Genomic DNA, 18,453 nt, shown 5'->3' on the forward strand with positions numbered 1-18,453 from the left:
GTTTGGCAACCAGACTGAAATCTTTAAAAACACACACACACACTAGGCCAAATTCATTCCTGGCATTACCCCCTTGACTTTAGTGAAGCTACACAAGGGTGAATTTGGCTCATAAAACTTTAATTTTTTCTGATACAGGACCACAGGATGCATCATTCCAGGACAGACATTAGAAGGGCTGGATGGAGGCTGAGCTTGTGGCTAAGGCAATGAACGAGGCTTGAAAAAATCTGGGATTAAATTCCTGACTCTGCTATAAACTTCCTGGGCAAGTCATTCAATCTTCCTGTGCCTCAGTTCACCAGCTGCAAAATGGGGATAAGAAATTGTTATCAATTACAGAAGCTCTTTTTGAAAGGAACGGGGCAGGTCAACACCTCTCAGAAGTATCGTAACAGGTTTTCTGCAGACAGCACTACTTCGGTTTATGCTTCGTTCACATTTTTGAAGCTCTCTCTGCAACCATAAGTGCTAGAAGCATAATATTTTCTTTAAATGAGAGGTCAGTTTCTGGATCACCGTCCTGCAGCAAGAGTGGCCCGATAATAACTCCCTAACCTGTGGTGCAAGGGTAAAGTTGGTAGTATTTGTAAAATGCTATGGTGACAGGAATACCTAGGTAGAGAGATGAGTATTAATGACATGGGTAGCTGGAGAAGAAGGACAGAGAGAAACAGTAAAAAAAAAAAAAAAAAAAAAAATCCGGTCTTTGCTGTAAAGCTTTGTATAGAGGGATGGTGGGGGAGGGTGAAACAGACACAGAGGACTAGCCATCCCATTTACTAGTCATAACAAATGAAGTCAAGGGATATGCTAAGGTCTCTCAATCAATGCATTTAAAAGATGTGATATCATTGGACTCTGGGGTTGTTTAAATAGACAACTCCTGAGATTATCAGAGAAAGGCTGATAGGAAATAATAGGGGTAGAGTTTGGGGTTGGGAAGCTGAGATCATTGACTCTGAATAGGAAAGCCTTTGTGTTATGGTAAATGGCTAGGGAGAGAAAAATGCATCAGGATTAAATAGTGGCTAGGTGCACACATTAAATAGAGTTATTTCATACAAGGATGGAAACTCAGGACCACACTGCAAGAGGAGGGAAAGAAAAGACAACAGTGTAAAGGGAAGAACGAGGAGTACTTGTGGCACCTTAGTCACTAACAAATTTATTTGAGCATAAGCTTTTGTGGGCTAAATCTCATTTCATCAGATGCATGCCAAAGTGTAAAGGGAGAGCATTAGGATCTTCTTAGCATTAGCATTATTACTTAAGCGCTGAACAAGTGCTTGCCCTGCGTAGTAGTCTGCATGCAAAGGAAACAATCCTGCCACATGTGCGAGGAGTCACTTTCCTGTAGATGAGTGTGAGGGGGAAGAGAGAAAGGAGGGGTATAGCAAGGGAAGAAATGCCTAATTTCTAGCTGCCAAGTCAGGATAGTTATGCTCTGGTAGATTTTGGAATCAAGCCTGATCAGGGCGTCCCAATCAGGAGCTTTATTTCTCTTTGCTAATTAAATACTTGCGGAGGATGAAAGACAGCGTTACTGGGCAATCTTTTATGAGAATGGCCTGGGGATCCAACTAACTGCACTGGGAAACAGGGGTTAGAAACATGCTGGCTTTTGGGCCTTGGTTTTCCCATTTCCATGTGCATGCTCTCCCAGACACATACAGGGTGGATTAGAGGGTAAGAGGCAAACGTCTGACATAAAGTGTCAGTAACGTAGGTCAGGCTGGCAAAGCTCTGGAGGGTGATCAATGCGCCCTGCTCAGAGGGAGGGTAATCAGTTATTTTATTTAGTGTTTTGTTATATAAATACACACACACCTCTTGAGGAGGGGAGTGGAGGAGAGAAAAAAAACACACACACACAAAAAGCCCCTCCTCTGTCTTTTGGCCCCATCCCTGCATTCTGACCAAAGGCAGAATCCAGTCGAAACAATGAAGGTTTGGAATCAAGAGTCAATGCTGTTGAAGAGGCATAATGTAAAGTAGAAAGTCATAAGCCTGTTGCACGTAGGTTTCCCTTTCCAGGAAAGTTTCTGCAAGAGGGCCGAACCATTGCTCAGTAAACCTAAATGGGCACTTTACTGTTAACCTCATGAGCTAGCACAGAATGGGCCAGTTTAGATACGACGCAAAGAGAAAATCAGGTCTTTGGTAACAAGTTTATGGTACCAGCAGCGCTGATGGTTGCAACCCTGCCACCCCCATCCTTGGCTGGGCGTTTGTCAATTCATCAACGTGGCTGCTGATTACTTGTGTGGCAGACCTCCAGGGAGGTACTTTACAAAGGATCCTGCAGTATTAGTAATCCAACAGATAGTGCTCTTTCTTTTGAGACAGTATTGGACCAACGTCCTGGCATGCTAAGGAGCACTGAGATGTCTTTTGGGCAAAACTGACATCCTGGTCACATGTGGCCATTAAAGATTCCGTGGTTAGAGCTGGTCAGAGAATGAATTTCCTTCACCCATCCCACGCCCTCACAGAAAATTTCAGCTTTTCAGTGAAAAATAAATAAATAATACCCCCTCACCCCAAAAAAATTTCTGTCTGAAACCTGAACATTTAAAATCAGAAATGCTGCCATGGTGCCTCATGGGATTTGTAGTTTGAGTGACTCATCCCCCTTATTGTCTTTTGTGGGGTAGACTACCTGGCTGGACTACTTCTTCCTCCTGTTGGATCATATTAAAGAAGTTTTGTATTAAAATCACAAATGAGTTTGATTCCCCATAGTTTAAATTCCAGGGTATTACTAATTAAGAGGGAGGTCTCTTGGCTTTTGGCTGCTAATTATGTTAGTACATCCTAAGACAGAGTCTGTTCTCAAAGCAATAATTTGTAACAACAACTACTCACACACAGAGGACTCAAAGCAGTACTTTGTAATAACAGAAACAGCACCCAGAGACTCCCCGCCCTTTTGTTGTATTTATCTCGCTTTGTTAACAATTGTGATTAAAATAGAGATAGAGGATGTATGTGGATGGATGCTTGGTGTGGATAATAACTGAATGATCAGGGAGGTGCCAGCCTAAGAATCCAGTGTGGATCGGCCGAAGAAGGTGTCAAGTGGAAACAACCAGAGGACCCGCGGAGGGCAGACTGGAATCTACCCAACAGCCTCAAGAATGGGAGAACCAAAGAACAAAACAACATCTAGCAGCACGGAGCCGTCAGGAATGTGCCATCTGCTGATTGATTCAGCAACATCATAATGAAGCAATTCCCAGAGACTGGCATAGGAATAAATTCCTATAAAAATGGACTCTAGAAAGTGAGAACTTTGGTGTCTGATTCTGCAAACCAACTTCCAGGAGCGTCAGATGAGCATCTGACAAGGCCCTGCTCCCTCCTCGTGTCCAGGCCACCTGGCCAGTCGCTTGGCATGAGCAACTCTAAGGCTGGTAACTATGATAACAACCTTGCAGAACCTGTGTGTGTGTGTATGAATGAATGTGTGAATAAATATGAAATTGAATGGAATGTTATAGCTATAACTAACTGCTTACTGAGAGAACAGGAGTACTTATGGCACCTTAGAGACTAACCAATTTATTTGAGCATAAGCTTTCGTGAGCTTCAGCTCACTTCATCGGATGCTGTAGCTCACGAAAGCTTATGCTCAAATAAATTGGTTAGTCTCTAAGGTGCCACAAGTACTCCTTTTCTCTTTGCGAATACAGACTAACATGGCTGCTACTCTGAAACCTAACTGCTTACTATGATTCTTTCTATATTCACAATAAATGTGGCATTTTGCCTTTTCCCCTTTAATAAGATCCTGCTAGTTTTTATTTTATTGGTATAACACTCCCTCCCTTCTTGTTGAGCCACCAAAGTGCATCATGGGAGCCGTAGTATGGCTGGAAACCCAGACCCTAGAGAGTGGGGACATGAGGCCTCCAAACTACGACTCACACGAGACAGTGTGATAGCATTTCTGAATCAGCATTTTTTGGTTTACCAAGGAAAGTGTAATGCATCCGATGAAGTGAGCTGTAGCTCACGAAAGCTCATGCTCAAATAAATTGGTTAGTCTCTAAGGTGCCACAAGTCCTCCTTTTCTTTCTGTGAAAACAGACACTTTCTGTAAAAAAAATCTCATTTAACCAAAAACCCAATTTTCTGTAGACAAACAGTTTTGACAGAAAGATTTTGACCAGCCATACTCCTAGTATTGTTTGTGTGAGTAAAGGGGGTCTAAACTCTGGTGGCCTGCCTGAGTTGGGGGTGGAACACCAAGAAGGAGATAGGAGCGTATAAACTTCCCAGCACTTGAACATGAGATGTGTCAAACCTGCTTCTCTCTCTCAGCCTCAGCTAGGATTGCCAACTTTGGCTGGATGAATTCCTGGAGGTTTCATCACATGACATTATCTTTAATTATAAAGATTAATTTTTAATTCCTGAAGACTCCAGGACAATCCTGGGGGATTGGCAACCCTAGGCATCCAGGAGAGCCTGATCCTGCAGTTAGTGGGAGTTCTGGAGACACACAGATACGCAAGGAGCAGACTTTACAGCTTTTTATTACAAGGGCTAAATCTTTAGGGATCAGCCAAATCCCATTAGGAGTTGGGGGCGCTCATCACCTCACAGGAATGGTCCCAAGTTAGCTTTCTTAACTAATGTGAGTTTAAAAAGGGCTATGGATGAAGCACGACTGAAATCTACTCCGAGGAAAGGAAGGAAGGAAGGAAGGATGTCATGTGGGCTCAGTGAAAATATTCCTTATATCTTCACAAGTTAGCCATGAACTATATGACATTCCAAGTGGCCCCATAAACATCCTATTTATAACATTCCGTTTTTAGAAGTATTTTCATCCTGCCTCCCTCACCTCTCCTGTCTGACTGTGGCACAGGACATCACATCATCTAACTACTAGCTGGGTTCTAGTTTCCAAGAGTCCAGACTTCAAAATATGGCAGCGGGTCAGCAGCCACGTAGACTATTATGGTTGCCACTGCATAGCAGCCACTCAGAACTCCATGGCAGCAACAGGGATCAAACCCAGCTTTTCCTGATCCAACAGCACACGACCAGATCACTTCACTAAAAGGAAACTCACTAGCAGTACAGAGGCTACGACCCACACCTGAGCAGTTCTGTTTCTGTCCAGTAGAGGGCAGTGGTTTACATGCCAATACTAGCTTCTTGTATTTACAATAGTGTTGCAGGTCCTCAAAACACTGTACAGAAATGTTTATTTTTAGGAATAAGTTCACTGCTCATGCTAGGTCATAGTCACAACTAACAATAGATTAATCATGTTTTGTTAGAGTCATCGTGCGAGAAACAGGTTTGGTTTTTTTAATAAGTTAAACAGATACATATGCAATAGAAGTCACATCATGAAGTCTCTTTTTATATACCAAAGAACAGAATGAGATTGCAGCTGCAGTTGCAAACAACCTTCCTCTACATTCAGGTCCATCTTCAAATCCCACTGCTGCTGCAGGGTCTTCCCAACCCTTTCAATCTCTCTTCCCAGGAAAGTTTTTGCATGCTCCTAATCATTCTTGTCGCCCTTCTCCAAAAAACTGTGTCAAGGGTCCACCCCCACATACCACACTGATGGCAAGGAGCTTTTCTTCAAACAACATGGTCTGTAAGTACAGCTGTGCATACTGTCTTTGCTACACAAATAAGCCCCAGACCATTGGAATCAATGTAAGCCCTTCCATTGACTTCGATGGGCTTTAGATCAGGCCCTGAATACCACCACACCACACACATTTGAGCTGTAAGCAGGTTGTCTTTCACAGAAAGGCAATGCCAGTTGGTTTCAAAGTCTACAATGCAGCCACATATACCTGTTTTCAAAGTCAGCTCTTGTATTTCACTGTTTGTGTTTGTTCCCCGCCCCCCTGCTCATAAGGGTTCTACAAACCTCAACCCTGCCACAGTCAGAGTGCACCCAGCGTCTGCGTGTGTGCTGATAGCTATGGATACTATAATGCTGCACTGGAGGTAGTGATTAATTTCAGCTTCCAGCTTCACTTCTCTATATCCTGACATCATGGCTCTGATCCCTGACCTGTTAAGAAATGGACAGGTCTATTCAATGTGGTCGCACGTTCTTCCCACTGGAATCTCAGATCTGACATTATGTGCAGTGAACAGTATGCGAGGAACATGGAGGAAAAAAAAAAGACACCCAGCCCTCAAAACATTGATTCTTCTTAAATCAAAACAAAGGATATATTCCTATAGGCTTCCTGTATGGATAGAGTTATTTATGGACCATACTAGACAGCTGAAAAATGCCAGAGAGCTGCAAGCTGTAAGTGATATTGACAGAATGAAGGCACTTAATCTATTTTCCATTGGCAGTGAGCATGTATGCCCCACGATGTGCTAGATATCGTTCCTAAACATGGAGTGTGCAACCAGTGGGGGAGGTTTATGTATCCACAGACACATGGGAGAGCTGATGGAGTCACGTGGTAGAAAGGGCTGATCAGCATGAATTTGGGAGGCACCCGTTATCCAGGAATGGTGACGTCACAACTGGGAACAGTCCACAACTGTAGGGAATCTTACCTTCCCAGTTGGGCATATCTCCCGTTGAGTGGGAACTGTGAAATTTTCAGCAATTTGGAAAAAACAGGTGGCTCAATAAGAACTTAGGACAAAATTTTCAAAAGTGACTAATGATGATGATGAATCATGTTTATTACCGTTGGGCCTAAAGATCAACCAAGAACAGGGCTCTGTCGTCTGGGCACTGAAAAGCACAGAGATGTAGGCAGTCCCTGCCCTAACAATCCGACAGTCTAAATAATGGCTGACTTGATTTTTCAGGGAGCCAAGTGGAGGCACCTTAAAGGGGCCTCATTTTCAGAGAGTGTCTTTTTCCAAAGAATCACTAGACACTTCTGAAAGGTTTGGCCTGTAGCCTTAATTTAGGCAGCCATTGTTTAAATATTGGCTCTGCATTACTGGACTTTAAAGCCATGGCAATTTTATTTGTAGGAAACTGATCACTGGCCCAAATCTTCCCATCCTGGGCCTTAGATGGGAGTAATTCTGGGTGAGAAATTCCACATTATGGACAGAGAAATTAATTTCTAGGCACTAGCGTAATAAAAGCAAAGAACCACCAGACTGATACAAAGATTCCCTGATGCTCCCAGGTTCTCCAGTGAAATCGCACACCAGCTGAATACCCTGAAGAAGGGAGATAATGAATATAAAAAAGGGCAGCTCCAGAAACAAAATCCCCCCTGGATTGCTACCCACGGAGAAACAGGCATCCTTGTCCATCCTAGACAGCAAGATGTGCATTTACACAGTACCTGCTTAAAGGGCATGTCTTTTCCACTCAGCCTTTGAAAATGCAGCTGAAAGGTAACATATATCTGCTTGCTTTGGAAAGAGTCTTTGACAAGAGAAAGATTGTAAGATCTCTGGGGCAGGCCCTCTCTTAATTTGGTGCTGCCCCTGTACAAATTAATACTATGATCTATGGCCTGTGCCATGCAGGAGTCAGACTGGATGATCTAATGGTCCTTCTTGGCCTTAAATTATTATCATTCATCAGTTTTAAAGAGCTATTCCTCCCGCTATACCTACCCACTTAATAAGAGGAAGGTAAGAAAGGGACCATTACACCAATGACCACTTCGATCTGGCTTTCCATGCTTCTGCCCAGTGGCAAACTGCCTACTTTTTACAGCTATAACGACAGTTGGGATCTAATTTCATTTTGTAGCAAGATGATCAGAGTTTTTTATTATGCTCTCCAGACAAAGTCCTGCTCAGATTTAATAAAATAAATGAGAGAGAGCAACCGTGCATGGCCCTTTCATGCAAATAAGGGGATCTGGAACATTTTACATCAACCTTTTCAGGGCTCTGACTCAAAAAGCTTTTGCATAAATGCATCCAGCCCCAACGCAATATTAACATAATGGGGCATGATGGCGTTTTGGAAAGAAGCTGATTCCCAGTGCTAACAAGTCATCAGCTGGGACGGGAGGCTGTAAAAGCCAATCCTCAAAAATGCTCTCAGCCTGTTTTAATTCGCTACCTTGTAAGCATTGCTTGGCGCCTGGAAAAAGTTGTTGTAACGGTTATTGATTTATTTAGACACTGATATGCAGTGGAAGAAGAATGGGAGGTTTATTTCATAAATCTATTTTTATTAAGTTAATAAGAGGCATGGGGAAGTGTGGTCTAGCTTATAGAGCACAGGACTGCTAGTCAGGAGATCTGGGCATCATTTCCAGTTCCGTCATGGACCTATGATGTGACCTTGAGCATGAAGGTCACTGCCTCTGTCTGTGTGTCTATTTCCCCTCATAGCCCCTGCCTTGTCTATTCAGGGGAGCACTTTGGGGCGGGGACTGTCTCTTACTATCTATTTGTACAGCATCTAGCACAATGGGTCCCTGATCTCTGCTAGGGCCTCTCAGTGCTACAGTAAGGTTACAGTAGCGTCCATGATGTGGAGGGCATGAACATTCATCGATGGTCCCTCCTCTGAGATGCTTATAAACTGAAGACAGACAGAGCTTATGGGAAGTGGAACATAAGGGGCAGTTTATATACAAGCCAGTTACATGCATACGCTGTATGTACCATGTAGGAGTGGGTCTTTGAGAGGGCTGAAATATGAATAGATAGAGAGAGCCTTGCAGATGAGCCCAGGGAGGTGGCAACATGCATCCTGGTGGTGGGAATATGTAGAAGATGACACAGATGTGGTCCAGTGGTTGGGGACCTGGGCTCCATTCCCTGTTCTGCCACAGACTCCCTATGTGATCTTTGGTAGGTCATTTAGTCTCTCTGCACCTCAGCCCCCCGGCTATAAAGAGGGGATAATAGCACTGCCCTGTGTCACAGGGGTATTGGGAGGATAAATCCATTGAAGCTTATGAGGTTGCTCAGACCCCATGGTAATGAGACCACGAACATACACAACTGAGTGGTAATCGTGCAAAAAGCTGACAGACAGATGGACACAAAGCTGTGGGCATGAAAGCAAGAAAAGATTATAGGTTGATGGGACTTCATTTATAAACACTACTGAGATCAGCAAAGGCTGCAGAATGGGCTCTTAGTTTGCAGCTTCACATGAGGAAATAATAACAGACTGTATTTATAGGACGCCTCTCCCCCAAGTGATATTCAAGGTGTGTCACACGACACAGCAATTAAAATCCCATAACATTACAAAGCCAAAGCCCAGTGCTGTGTCATATTCATTAGTATGTTTCTTATGCTTGTTTTAACCCCTTCTCAGCTGACCTCTTGGGGAAAGTGGGTATATGCCATGGCGGGGGCAGGAGGGATGTGAGTGGAGTGTGTGGGTATCGTAGCAAGTGCAGTTAGGAGGAGGAGTGTCAGGGTAATTGTAGAAGTGTTTTCTAGTACACAAAGCAGGGACCTAGGAGTTAGATTCTTAGATTCCAAGGCCAGAAGAGACCATTGTGATCATCTAGCCTGCCCTCCTGTGTAACAGAGGCCAGAGAACTTCCCCAAAATAAGTCCTAGAGCAGATCTTTTAAGAAAGACATCCAGTATTGATTTAAAATTTGTCAGTGACGGAGAATCTATCACAACCATTGTTCCAATGGTTAATTACTCGCACTTGTAAACATTTTTGCCTTATTTCCAGTCTAAATTTGTCTAGCTTCAACTTCCAGCCACTGGCTTGTGTTACACCTTTCTCTGCTCATACTGAAGAGCCCACAAATAAATATTTGTTCCCCATATAGGTACTTAGAAACTGTAATCAAGTCACCCTTTAACCTTGTCTTTGTTAAACTAAATGGATTGAGCTCTTTGATTTGATCACTATAAGGAACGTTCTTTCTCTGAACTCTTTCCAATTTTTCCATCATCTTTCTAAGAACCACAGCTGAAAAAGCTGCTATTTGCACAGTTCTCTGGCAATTCCAACAAATAAAAAAAAAAAATCATTTCTGGTCAAACGAAATGTTTCATTTTAACACCATCGAAACATTTCCAATTCTGACCATTTTAAAAAGAGAATTTTGAAACAAAATTTGTATCAAACTAAAAAAAAAAAAATCAAAATGAAACATTTTGAAAATGTCAGAATGCAACATTTCAATTTATCTTCCCACCCCCCACCTGAAACAATTTTGTGAAACCGACATGAATTTGCGAAACATTTCGGTGTCAACAAATCTGAATTTTTTGCTCAAAAATTTTTTTGGTCCAAAAAAGTGTCACCTGGCTTAAGTTAGGACTCAATATCACCACGGCTGCAGTGTGTGTCCTTGAGAAAGTCACACACCTCTCTGTAAAATGGGCAGAATGGTGCTTACCCACCTTTATAAAATGCTTTGAGCTCTCTGGATGCAATGACTAAGTAGTATTGGTTACTTTTATTAAAGGGTAATTTAAATGACCAGCAGGACTTCAGAAAGGAAGGATGATCTTGTGTGTTAAGACACTGCTGGCACCCAGGAGATCCCAGTTCAATTCCCTGCTCTGCCACAGACAACCCTGTGTGATCTTGGCCAAGTCAATTGATCTCACGGGTAGTAACGCTTCCTTTGTCTTTTATCTCTTTTGTCCATTAGACTGTAAGCTCTCCAAGGCAGGGACTGTCTGTCACTGTGTGTTTCTAGAGCACCTTGCACTATGGACCCCCAATCCTGACAGCCCCTCCACGCCCCAATGCCGGTAATACAAATAAATAATTTGTAATATTTGCTCCATCTAAGTCACTAATATCTGCTTTGGTCCAGTAAACAGCATTACATCACACACTGCATGTGCCATTTGTTTGTGAAAGGCCATTTAATATCACTTCTGGTCTCTTCCAAAGAAAAATTAATCCAGCTTCCTGTTATACTTTCCTTAAGTGCTGTTTGTCTTTCTTAAGTTCAACTTATATTTTTCCATCATCAATCTTTTATGTCCACAGTGGACTTTGCCAGGGACATGGGCCAGTCCTGATGTCATGATGCAGGCTTGACAGAGAGAGAAAAATTCTTTAAAGCAACGTTATGAAAGCCAAAGCATGAGGCAATTATATATCGTGCAGGAAATGCAGCCAATATAACACCTGGTCTCCAAGGATGGGGAGTTATAGATGTAAATTCCAGTGCAACAAAATAAGACTTTATAACCCTAGGTCCTCCCCAGTCAAATATTATGGCTGGCTATAAAAAAGGCCTCGGTATTTTTATGACCAACAAGTAGAAGAAGAAGGGAGCAGAACAGCCAGTTGTAGTGTCTCACATTATCTGGCCGGCTTGGGAATCACATCTTCATACAGCATTGCATCATCGGTGTGGTGCGGCACAGACACGATAAGGAACACTTCTCTGCTGGTGGAGGAGTTGTGTTTGCTGACCTGATAGGGCTTTTCCAGCTGCAGCACAGGATTATAAAGGTATGTTTCTCCTTCCTCTGGAACATCAAGTGCCGGCAGCTGCTGGAAGCCCATGATGGATCAGAGTTCTGATCCCAACCATATGTCCATAAGGGGCAATTTGGATATAGCAGTGCAAATTCACAGCTGACATAGGAGACTCTCAGGCAACGCCAGCGGTGTTGGAATCTCTTCCACCAGCGAGGAATTTGGCCAACAATGTCTGTGGTGCCCTACATGGGGCCTGAAGACTTCATACATGTGCTTAAATGGCCACCAGTCAGGTCACATGTTGGCAAGAATACACCAAGGTCTCTCTCAGGTGCCTTTGTATTCCCCTCCATGCAGACTACAACCTCTAACGCTCTCTAATTTCATGAGCAGCCATTAAGACTCCAGGCCAGGAAATGATGTATATTTTGCTAGATGCCCATTTCTTAGCGTTGAGCTGCATAGTTAGGGGCAGGGGAGGTTTTTCCCCAAGTGCATAGCTCTATGCAAGCGGGTCCCTTCCCCAGCCCTACTCTGAAACATAGTCCAAAACTGCAGAGTCACAGCTCACCGCCTTCTTTAACATCAAGTTCAGCTCAAGTGTTCTTCCCAGGCATGGCTGCTCCCCAGTTTCTTACCTCAGTGCTGTTCAGCCCACACCCTAGATCTTCTCTTCAAGGAGCCACTCCCACCTCTCTTATATCCCAGTGAAAATAGATGAGCCACCTGCCTCAATGAGTCAACACTTAACCCTTTCCTAGCAGGATCAATCTCTGCTAACAGGTTGCAGTGACTCAGGAAAACCCTGCCAGCCTGTTACACTCCCATTTATCTCATGTGCTTGCATCAGGAGGGAAGAACAGGTCCTTTTCTTACTGGAGATCTGGTGCGATTCTGTGCCCCTGGTGCAGAAGTGACTTGTGATACGCATTTTACATACTGAAGGTCTGATTCGTCTCCCATTTACACCAGTGCAAGTCCAGTGAAATGACCTGAGCTACACTGATGCAAGACCAGTGACAGGAGAGCCTCATGCCCCGTACTTTTGTTTAAAACATAGACAGCTTAGCCAACCAGCACAGATATTAACACTGCAGTATGAAGATAAACAGGGTGGAGTGCAATGGTTTGATTAGAGGATAAGAGATAGTTTATTCCCAGAATTACACAGCAACACAGTAACTTTAGGAGTGCATACTGTATCTTCACTCCCTCTGACCTGAAATTGTTAGGATTCTTACCATTAGGATATCAACCCCAGCTGAGATCAGGTCCCCATTGTGCTAAAAACTGTATAAATACACAGTAAGGTACAGTCCCTCCCAAAAAAGCTAATAGCCTACATAGGCAAGACAAAGGATGGGAGACAGGAACCGTAACTTCTGATCCTGATTTTTATATTCATACAGCACCTTTTGTGTAAAGGGCTCTCAAAGCACTTTACAAAGAAACAACACACAAAGGATCAAATCCCCCGCTACTGAAATGCAGCTGCCTCTCAAGCGAGACAGCAGCTTCTGGACAATGCACAGCATCAACGCTCCATGCTGTCGGGCAGGATGTGAAGAGGCATATCACCATTACCCCAAGGAATCTGGAGGGAGGTTGTGAAAGTGTACAAGATGAACTTTGGATAGGTCCCCGGGTTTGGCACCTGCCCCCTTAGCAAGAGGGCCACAGACTCTAGAAAGATCAGGATCTTTGTTCGGCACCACTTTCCACAAGACAGCACTGGGCCTCCTAACTGCACTTCAGCAACACATGGCTACCCAGACACCCATGGAAGGGACGCACCTCTAGGGGGTTTCTAATCATGTTGGACTATAAAAATAAACCAACATTACGGTGCAGTTTCTTGTGTTAATACAGTCATATCCTGAATGAGCCAAATCCCAGCTAATGGCAACTCATGGTCAGAGAGGTCCTCCTGGGATTTGACTTCAGAGCGCAAATCATGGCAGTAATAGAGGGAACGATGCAGCTAATTCAATAGGGGGCGCTCTTCCCTCTCACTCAGTACAGAATCCAATGCAGTGGGAGGACCTCTGTTGCGGGGCCTATTGTCTTCCTGAGGAGATGGAAAACTGAGGTCCTGACTGCTTGTTTTCATTACAGAGCCCACAGCACATTGCACAAAGAGTACAGGTGTTAGCCTCAGATTCCTGACCACACTGACGCTCTCCTATACAAACAACGATACTTAGTGCTGATCCAGCGCCTTCCGTGTGAGGATCTTGAGTATGCATGATTGGGCTACCCCTTTCAGAGCCTTGTCAGGTAGGTATGGTAAACATTATCACCACCATTTCACCGGGTTGGAAAACTGAAGTATTAAATAAAAGCTAAGGCCAATGTTTTCCAAGCCAGTCATTGACTTTTGAGCACTCGTCTGGAAACAGAGAGGCCCAGACCCACAAAGGTATGGAAGCACCTAATGCCCATGAATTTCAATGAGAGTTAGGCTCCTAAATACCTTTGAGGGTCTGGGCCTGAAGGCCTGGATTTCAGTGGGAGCTGTGAGTGCTCAGGACTTCTGAAAATCAGGCCCAAACGTTTCAAGATGGGCACCCAAGAGTGGCAAAACAGTGGCAACTTTTGGCAACTGTGGCCAAAGTGACTCTCTGCATGACACTGGGCAAGCCAATGCGAGAGACAGGACTAGAATCCACGTCTAACTTCCAGTCCCAGGTACATGGTATCCCCTTGAGTGATATTTGTTTACAGCTTCCTTCGTCACATCCTACCTTGAAAACATTGAGTAGCATTGCTGTGAACTATTAAAAGCTTAGGCATTTCACCCCAGAGATGGCTGTATTTCCAAGGGAGGGTAAGGTGTTTTCTAAAACATATGGGGTTTGCAAAGTGCTGTGGGATCTAGCTGGATGAAAGGTGCCCTTATATGCACAAATCTTTATGGTTAGCCTCCAGCATTTCACACCCTCGTGCACACCATTTAAAAGATTTACTCGGCTCTTGCTGGAATTCCAGAGCACAAGGGCTAAGTGAGTGCTCTTTCATTGGACAGTTAATGACATTTGATGAGTTAAAGGTACTGGTGACTCAGCGTTGGCAATTTATTTTTGTAGGAGGACGGTGCTTTGCTCCATTAACCTAAAGGCAGCCTCTATTGCTCAGTACACAAAATAAATCTGTCCAGCTGCTCAAAAGCCTAAATAAATGCATTGTGTTTTAAGAGTTTAGTCTTTTTAATAAGTCTAATGTAAAAAAATCCAATTGTTTAAATATATTAAGACCAAAGTAACAAGCCTAGTGGTTAGAGAATGGGACTGGGAATTGGGGGCACTGGATTTGTTTAGTAGCTTTGGGCAAATCACACGGTCTCTGGTTGATCCTGACATACTGCAGTGACAGGCATGGTACAGGAACCCAAATAGATCTAATCTCAGCCCCAGCATAAGTAGATGCAGCACCTATGAAATCTATGGAGCTGCACCCATTCACTGCTTGGCTAATTTTGAGTCATTTCCTCAGTTCCCCCTTCTGTAAAATGGGACTAATACTGTCTGCCTATTTTCACATCTTTGCTATGACGCTTAAGCAATTAAAGGGGCTGCAGCCCAAGGTAAGCCCCAGTGACACCCATGGTCCTTTATGTATGCTAGGTGAAAGCAATGAGAAGCTAGGAATAGTTTTGCTGATGGCAGCCCAAGGCAGACTAGAGTCCACTTTGCTCTCCCAAAGCTGTGCTGGCTCTGAAGTGCTAAAAGCCAGCGGACACTTATTTTTGTCACTAGAGTCAGCAGATCTTACTCTGAATTCACCCAGGGAGTGGGTCTGTCGAGTCAGAAGATAGCAGCTTCACACACCCACTTTTCAGAGCCATGCAATGACACACCGTTACACGAGTGCCGTCCCGAGACATCTTCAGACAGAGAGCAAAAAGCAATGGGATTTATTTTAAAAAGTCCAGAATGCGGCATAGCTGCTGTTCAGATTCTTTACAACTTACAGGAACTGTTTGATCTCAACGACTAATGATAGCACTTCGATAACCCTTTATGTCTTCAAAGCCTTTGGCGAATGTTAAATAATTAACGCTAATGACAAGGGGGGGAGCTTAGGAAATAGAACCAGTTCTACCAAGATATAATACCGCTGCACTTCAGGGCAAAGGTGTTCAGAGCCGTTCTTAAAAAGAAAGATAAGGGAGAGTTTAAAGGATGCCGCTCTTTGTGCAGACGCTGGAGTGAACGGTAATGAAGAGATAGGGTATGTCTACACTGCAAAAAAGGTGTGTTCTTAACTCGGGTTAAAATAGTAATGAAGACATGGCAACTCTGCTTTTAACTAGGTTTAGCAGCTTGAGTTGAACCCCAGGGTGCCCTACTGGCTTTAACTGGAGCTGTTAATCCAAGCTGCCTTGTCTTCACTGCTATTTTAACCTAAGTTAGCTAGCATGTGTTAGAAGAAAATTAAAGTGGACTCAGTTCATTCACTGTGAAGTATCTAAACTAACCTTTACTCCTTTGGCTGGTGTGTTCCTTTCCTATGGCTGCTTCCTCAACAAGGGATAAATCCCAGCCTCCCTTAGAAGACAGGATGGAAACGTAACCCCCTCATCCTTCAGTCCTCCTTGTTTCCAGTGGAGGACTGGAGATGGGCGAGTCTCTGGTAATGCTTGAAAGCCACCGGGTTGGAAGGATCATTGCTTGGAAGCACACACTTGCAGAGGATATAGTCATTCTGGCAGGTGTAAAGACACTAAGGTGCCTAAATGCCTTTGAGAATCTGGTCCTGAGCTCGGATAGTTTCCTTGTGCAAGGCACAGAAACACCAAGCACCTTCACTGGGGGCGGGCCCTGTTTTGAGTCTCTTTAACCAGTCAGGACATCCTGGTGGACAACATAATAATCTGCAGCACTTGGTGTGGGCCAAGTTCTCCGCTGGCGTAATTCCACTGACTTCCATGGAGTAACACCAGCAGGGAATTTGGCTCTGTCCCAGGATCCCAGCTGAGGGTCTGTAGCTATGGAGCTGTGCTCTGCAGTGTGTGTAGGGGGTAGGGGCTCCCCTGGCCTGCAGAAGATATGGGAAGAGCCAAGGATCTACATCTGTAGTGCTTTTTATATGGCCATTGGTCCCCCTGCCCCCAAGGAGGTCGGTTCCCAGATGCTCTAAATCCTCCTTTGTCCTGGACTCCCCAGAGACACAGCCCCAGCTGGGGAAGGGGGAGCGGTAGCCCCCAGATGGACACTCCAGCTCACTCTGATCTCAGAGCCTCATTCACATCCCCACCCCTGCTGCCTGCATCCCTCCGAGAAAAGACGGGCGCGATCCTCGGCGGGCATGAAGCCAGAGCAGGGCTCCGTTGACTTGAATGGCGCTTCCCCGACTGACAGCAGCTGAGCAGCCGCTGCCCTGGGCCTGGAGCTCTGGGCTTGGGCTTTGTCTCAGCGGGGCTCCTGGCTCCGTCCACGTGGCTTCCTGCAGCCCCAGGGCCCCGCTTGCAGGCTGCGGAACGAACGGGTCACAGACCGCAACAGGCGGGCCCCAGCGTCACCCTCCTGGCCCCGGCCCCCGCCCCGCCCCGCCCCGCAGATCCCTGCAAATGTGTCCCAGGACCGGCCTCCACCTGGTCTGTGTCTAGCCGATGCCGCCCACGCACCGCCCCTGCGGCTCCAGGGTCCCCACCGCCCGCCAGCCCCCGGGCGGCAGCACGCACCGCAGATCAAGTCCCTGCCGCCTGCATGGGCGTTTGCAGCCAGGAGCCAGCCCCGTACCCGGGGCGGCAGGTGCGGGGACGCGGCGCGGGGCGCTCCGCTCCACCCCTGCGGTAGGCTCCCCGCCTGCCAGGAAGCCAGGAGCCGGGTGCCCACGGTGGGGGGGCTGCGCGGGTCAGTCCAGCTAAGCAGCACCGACTCCGTCCCGTCCAGCATCGCTCCCCGGGCTGGGCCGTGCTCGGGCGGCCGGACAGCCCAGGGCCGGGGTCTCGCTCGGGGCGGTGGGCTCGGGCGGGGCCCCGCCCTGCTCGGGGCTGAGCATCCCGCTGCCGAGGATGAGCCCCAGGCTGGCCCGGGCTCCCCGCACCCCGCCAGGAGCCTCCCCCGCGGCTGCCAAGCCCGGAGCTCCTAGGGGGTCACCGCGGTGCCCGGAGCCAGCGACGCCCCGGATCCGAGCCCTCCCCCCTGGGTCCGCTCCCGGCTGAGCGACGCCCCGGCTGAGCTCCCTCCCCCCTGGGTCCGCTCCCCTGCCCCGGGGCACCCCCAGCCCGGCACCCCCCCACTCCCGGGCACCGTGGGCTACTCACGTAGCGTCTCAACTTCTTCTCCGGGGGCGACTTGCGCAGCCAGCCGGCGCACACCACTTCCCCGCCGCTCATCCCGGGCTGCCCCGCCGGCTCTCCGCGGCGCCGGCCGCATGCACACGGGCGGCCCCCGCCTCGCTACGCGCCCAGCCGGTCCTCCGCGGAGCAACTCCCCGGGCGCAGCGCCGCCGGGGCCCCCTGGAGCGCCGGGGTGAGTCGGGCGCGGCTCAGCCGGAGCCTGCCCTGGCCCCGGGTGGCAGCAGCCGGCGCCTCCGCCCCAGCCTCGCTCGCTGCACGCCAGGGACTGCTTGTCGTCTTCTCCAGAGATCCTCGGTCGCAGCCTGGGCTGGCTCCGCTGGGCTGCCGCACGCACCCTTTCAAACCCCGCCAGCTGTTCGGAGCTGGGAAGCAGGAAACCGCCTCTTGCTCCCCATACACCACGCCTCCCTCCCGCCCGCCTGTTTGCAAAGATACCAGGCTGGCCGGGGTGCAGCTTCAGCTTCCAAGGCAAGGTCAGCGCGGGGATGCTCAGACGCGGGTGGGGCTGGGTTGCGGCCCCCGCCCTCTCCCCGGCACGCAGAGATTTTGACCCGGCTCCCTGCCGTAGAGTGATTCCCGGTCCGACAGTAACAGTGCGCTAGATTCCAACTAACGCAGCAGGTGACTGACTGGATCCTCTGCCTAATGCAGGAGCCTGGCCTGCCATGGACCCCACGACCAGCTGCTTCAGAGGCAGGAGGGGAAGGGGGCATTCCCTTAAATGATCACCCCCAATAGGTCGAGGTTGGTTTGTGCCCAACAGCTGGAGAGAAATGAGGGAGCCATCGCA

General features: G+C 46.9%; 1 protein-coding gene across 2 annotated transcripts in view; it reads right to left on the minus strand.

Annotated features, from left to right (window-relative positions):
* The window catches only part of GAB2 (GRB2 associated binding protein 2), a 181,807-nt gene extending 163,719 nt beyond the window's left edge, over positions 1-18,088 (minus strand). Inside the window, exon 1 of one of the 2 annotated variants that reach the window (XM_048840633.2) lies at positions 17,628-18,088. In XM_048840633.2, the coding sequence (XP_048696590.1) occupies positions 17,628-17,699 (72 nt within the window). In that variant the 5' untranslated portion in view covers positions 17,700-18,088. The remainder of the gene's footprint in view (positions 1-17,627) is intronic. The other variant, XM_048840643.2, reaches the window with a different exon arrangement.
* Positions 18,089-18,453: the final 365 nt, after the last annotated feature.

Source organism: Caretta caretta, chromosome 1 (genome assembly GCF_965140235.1).
Source record: "Caretta caretta isolate rCarCar2 chromosome 1, rCarCar1.hap1, whole genome shotgun sequence".
NCBI lineage: Eukaryota > Metazoa > Chordata > Testudines > Cheloniidae > Caretta > Caretta caretta.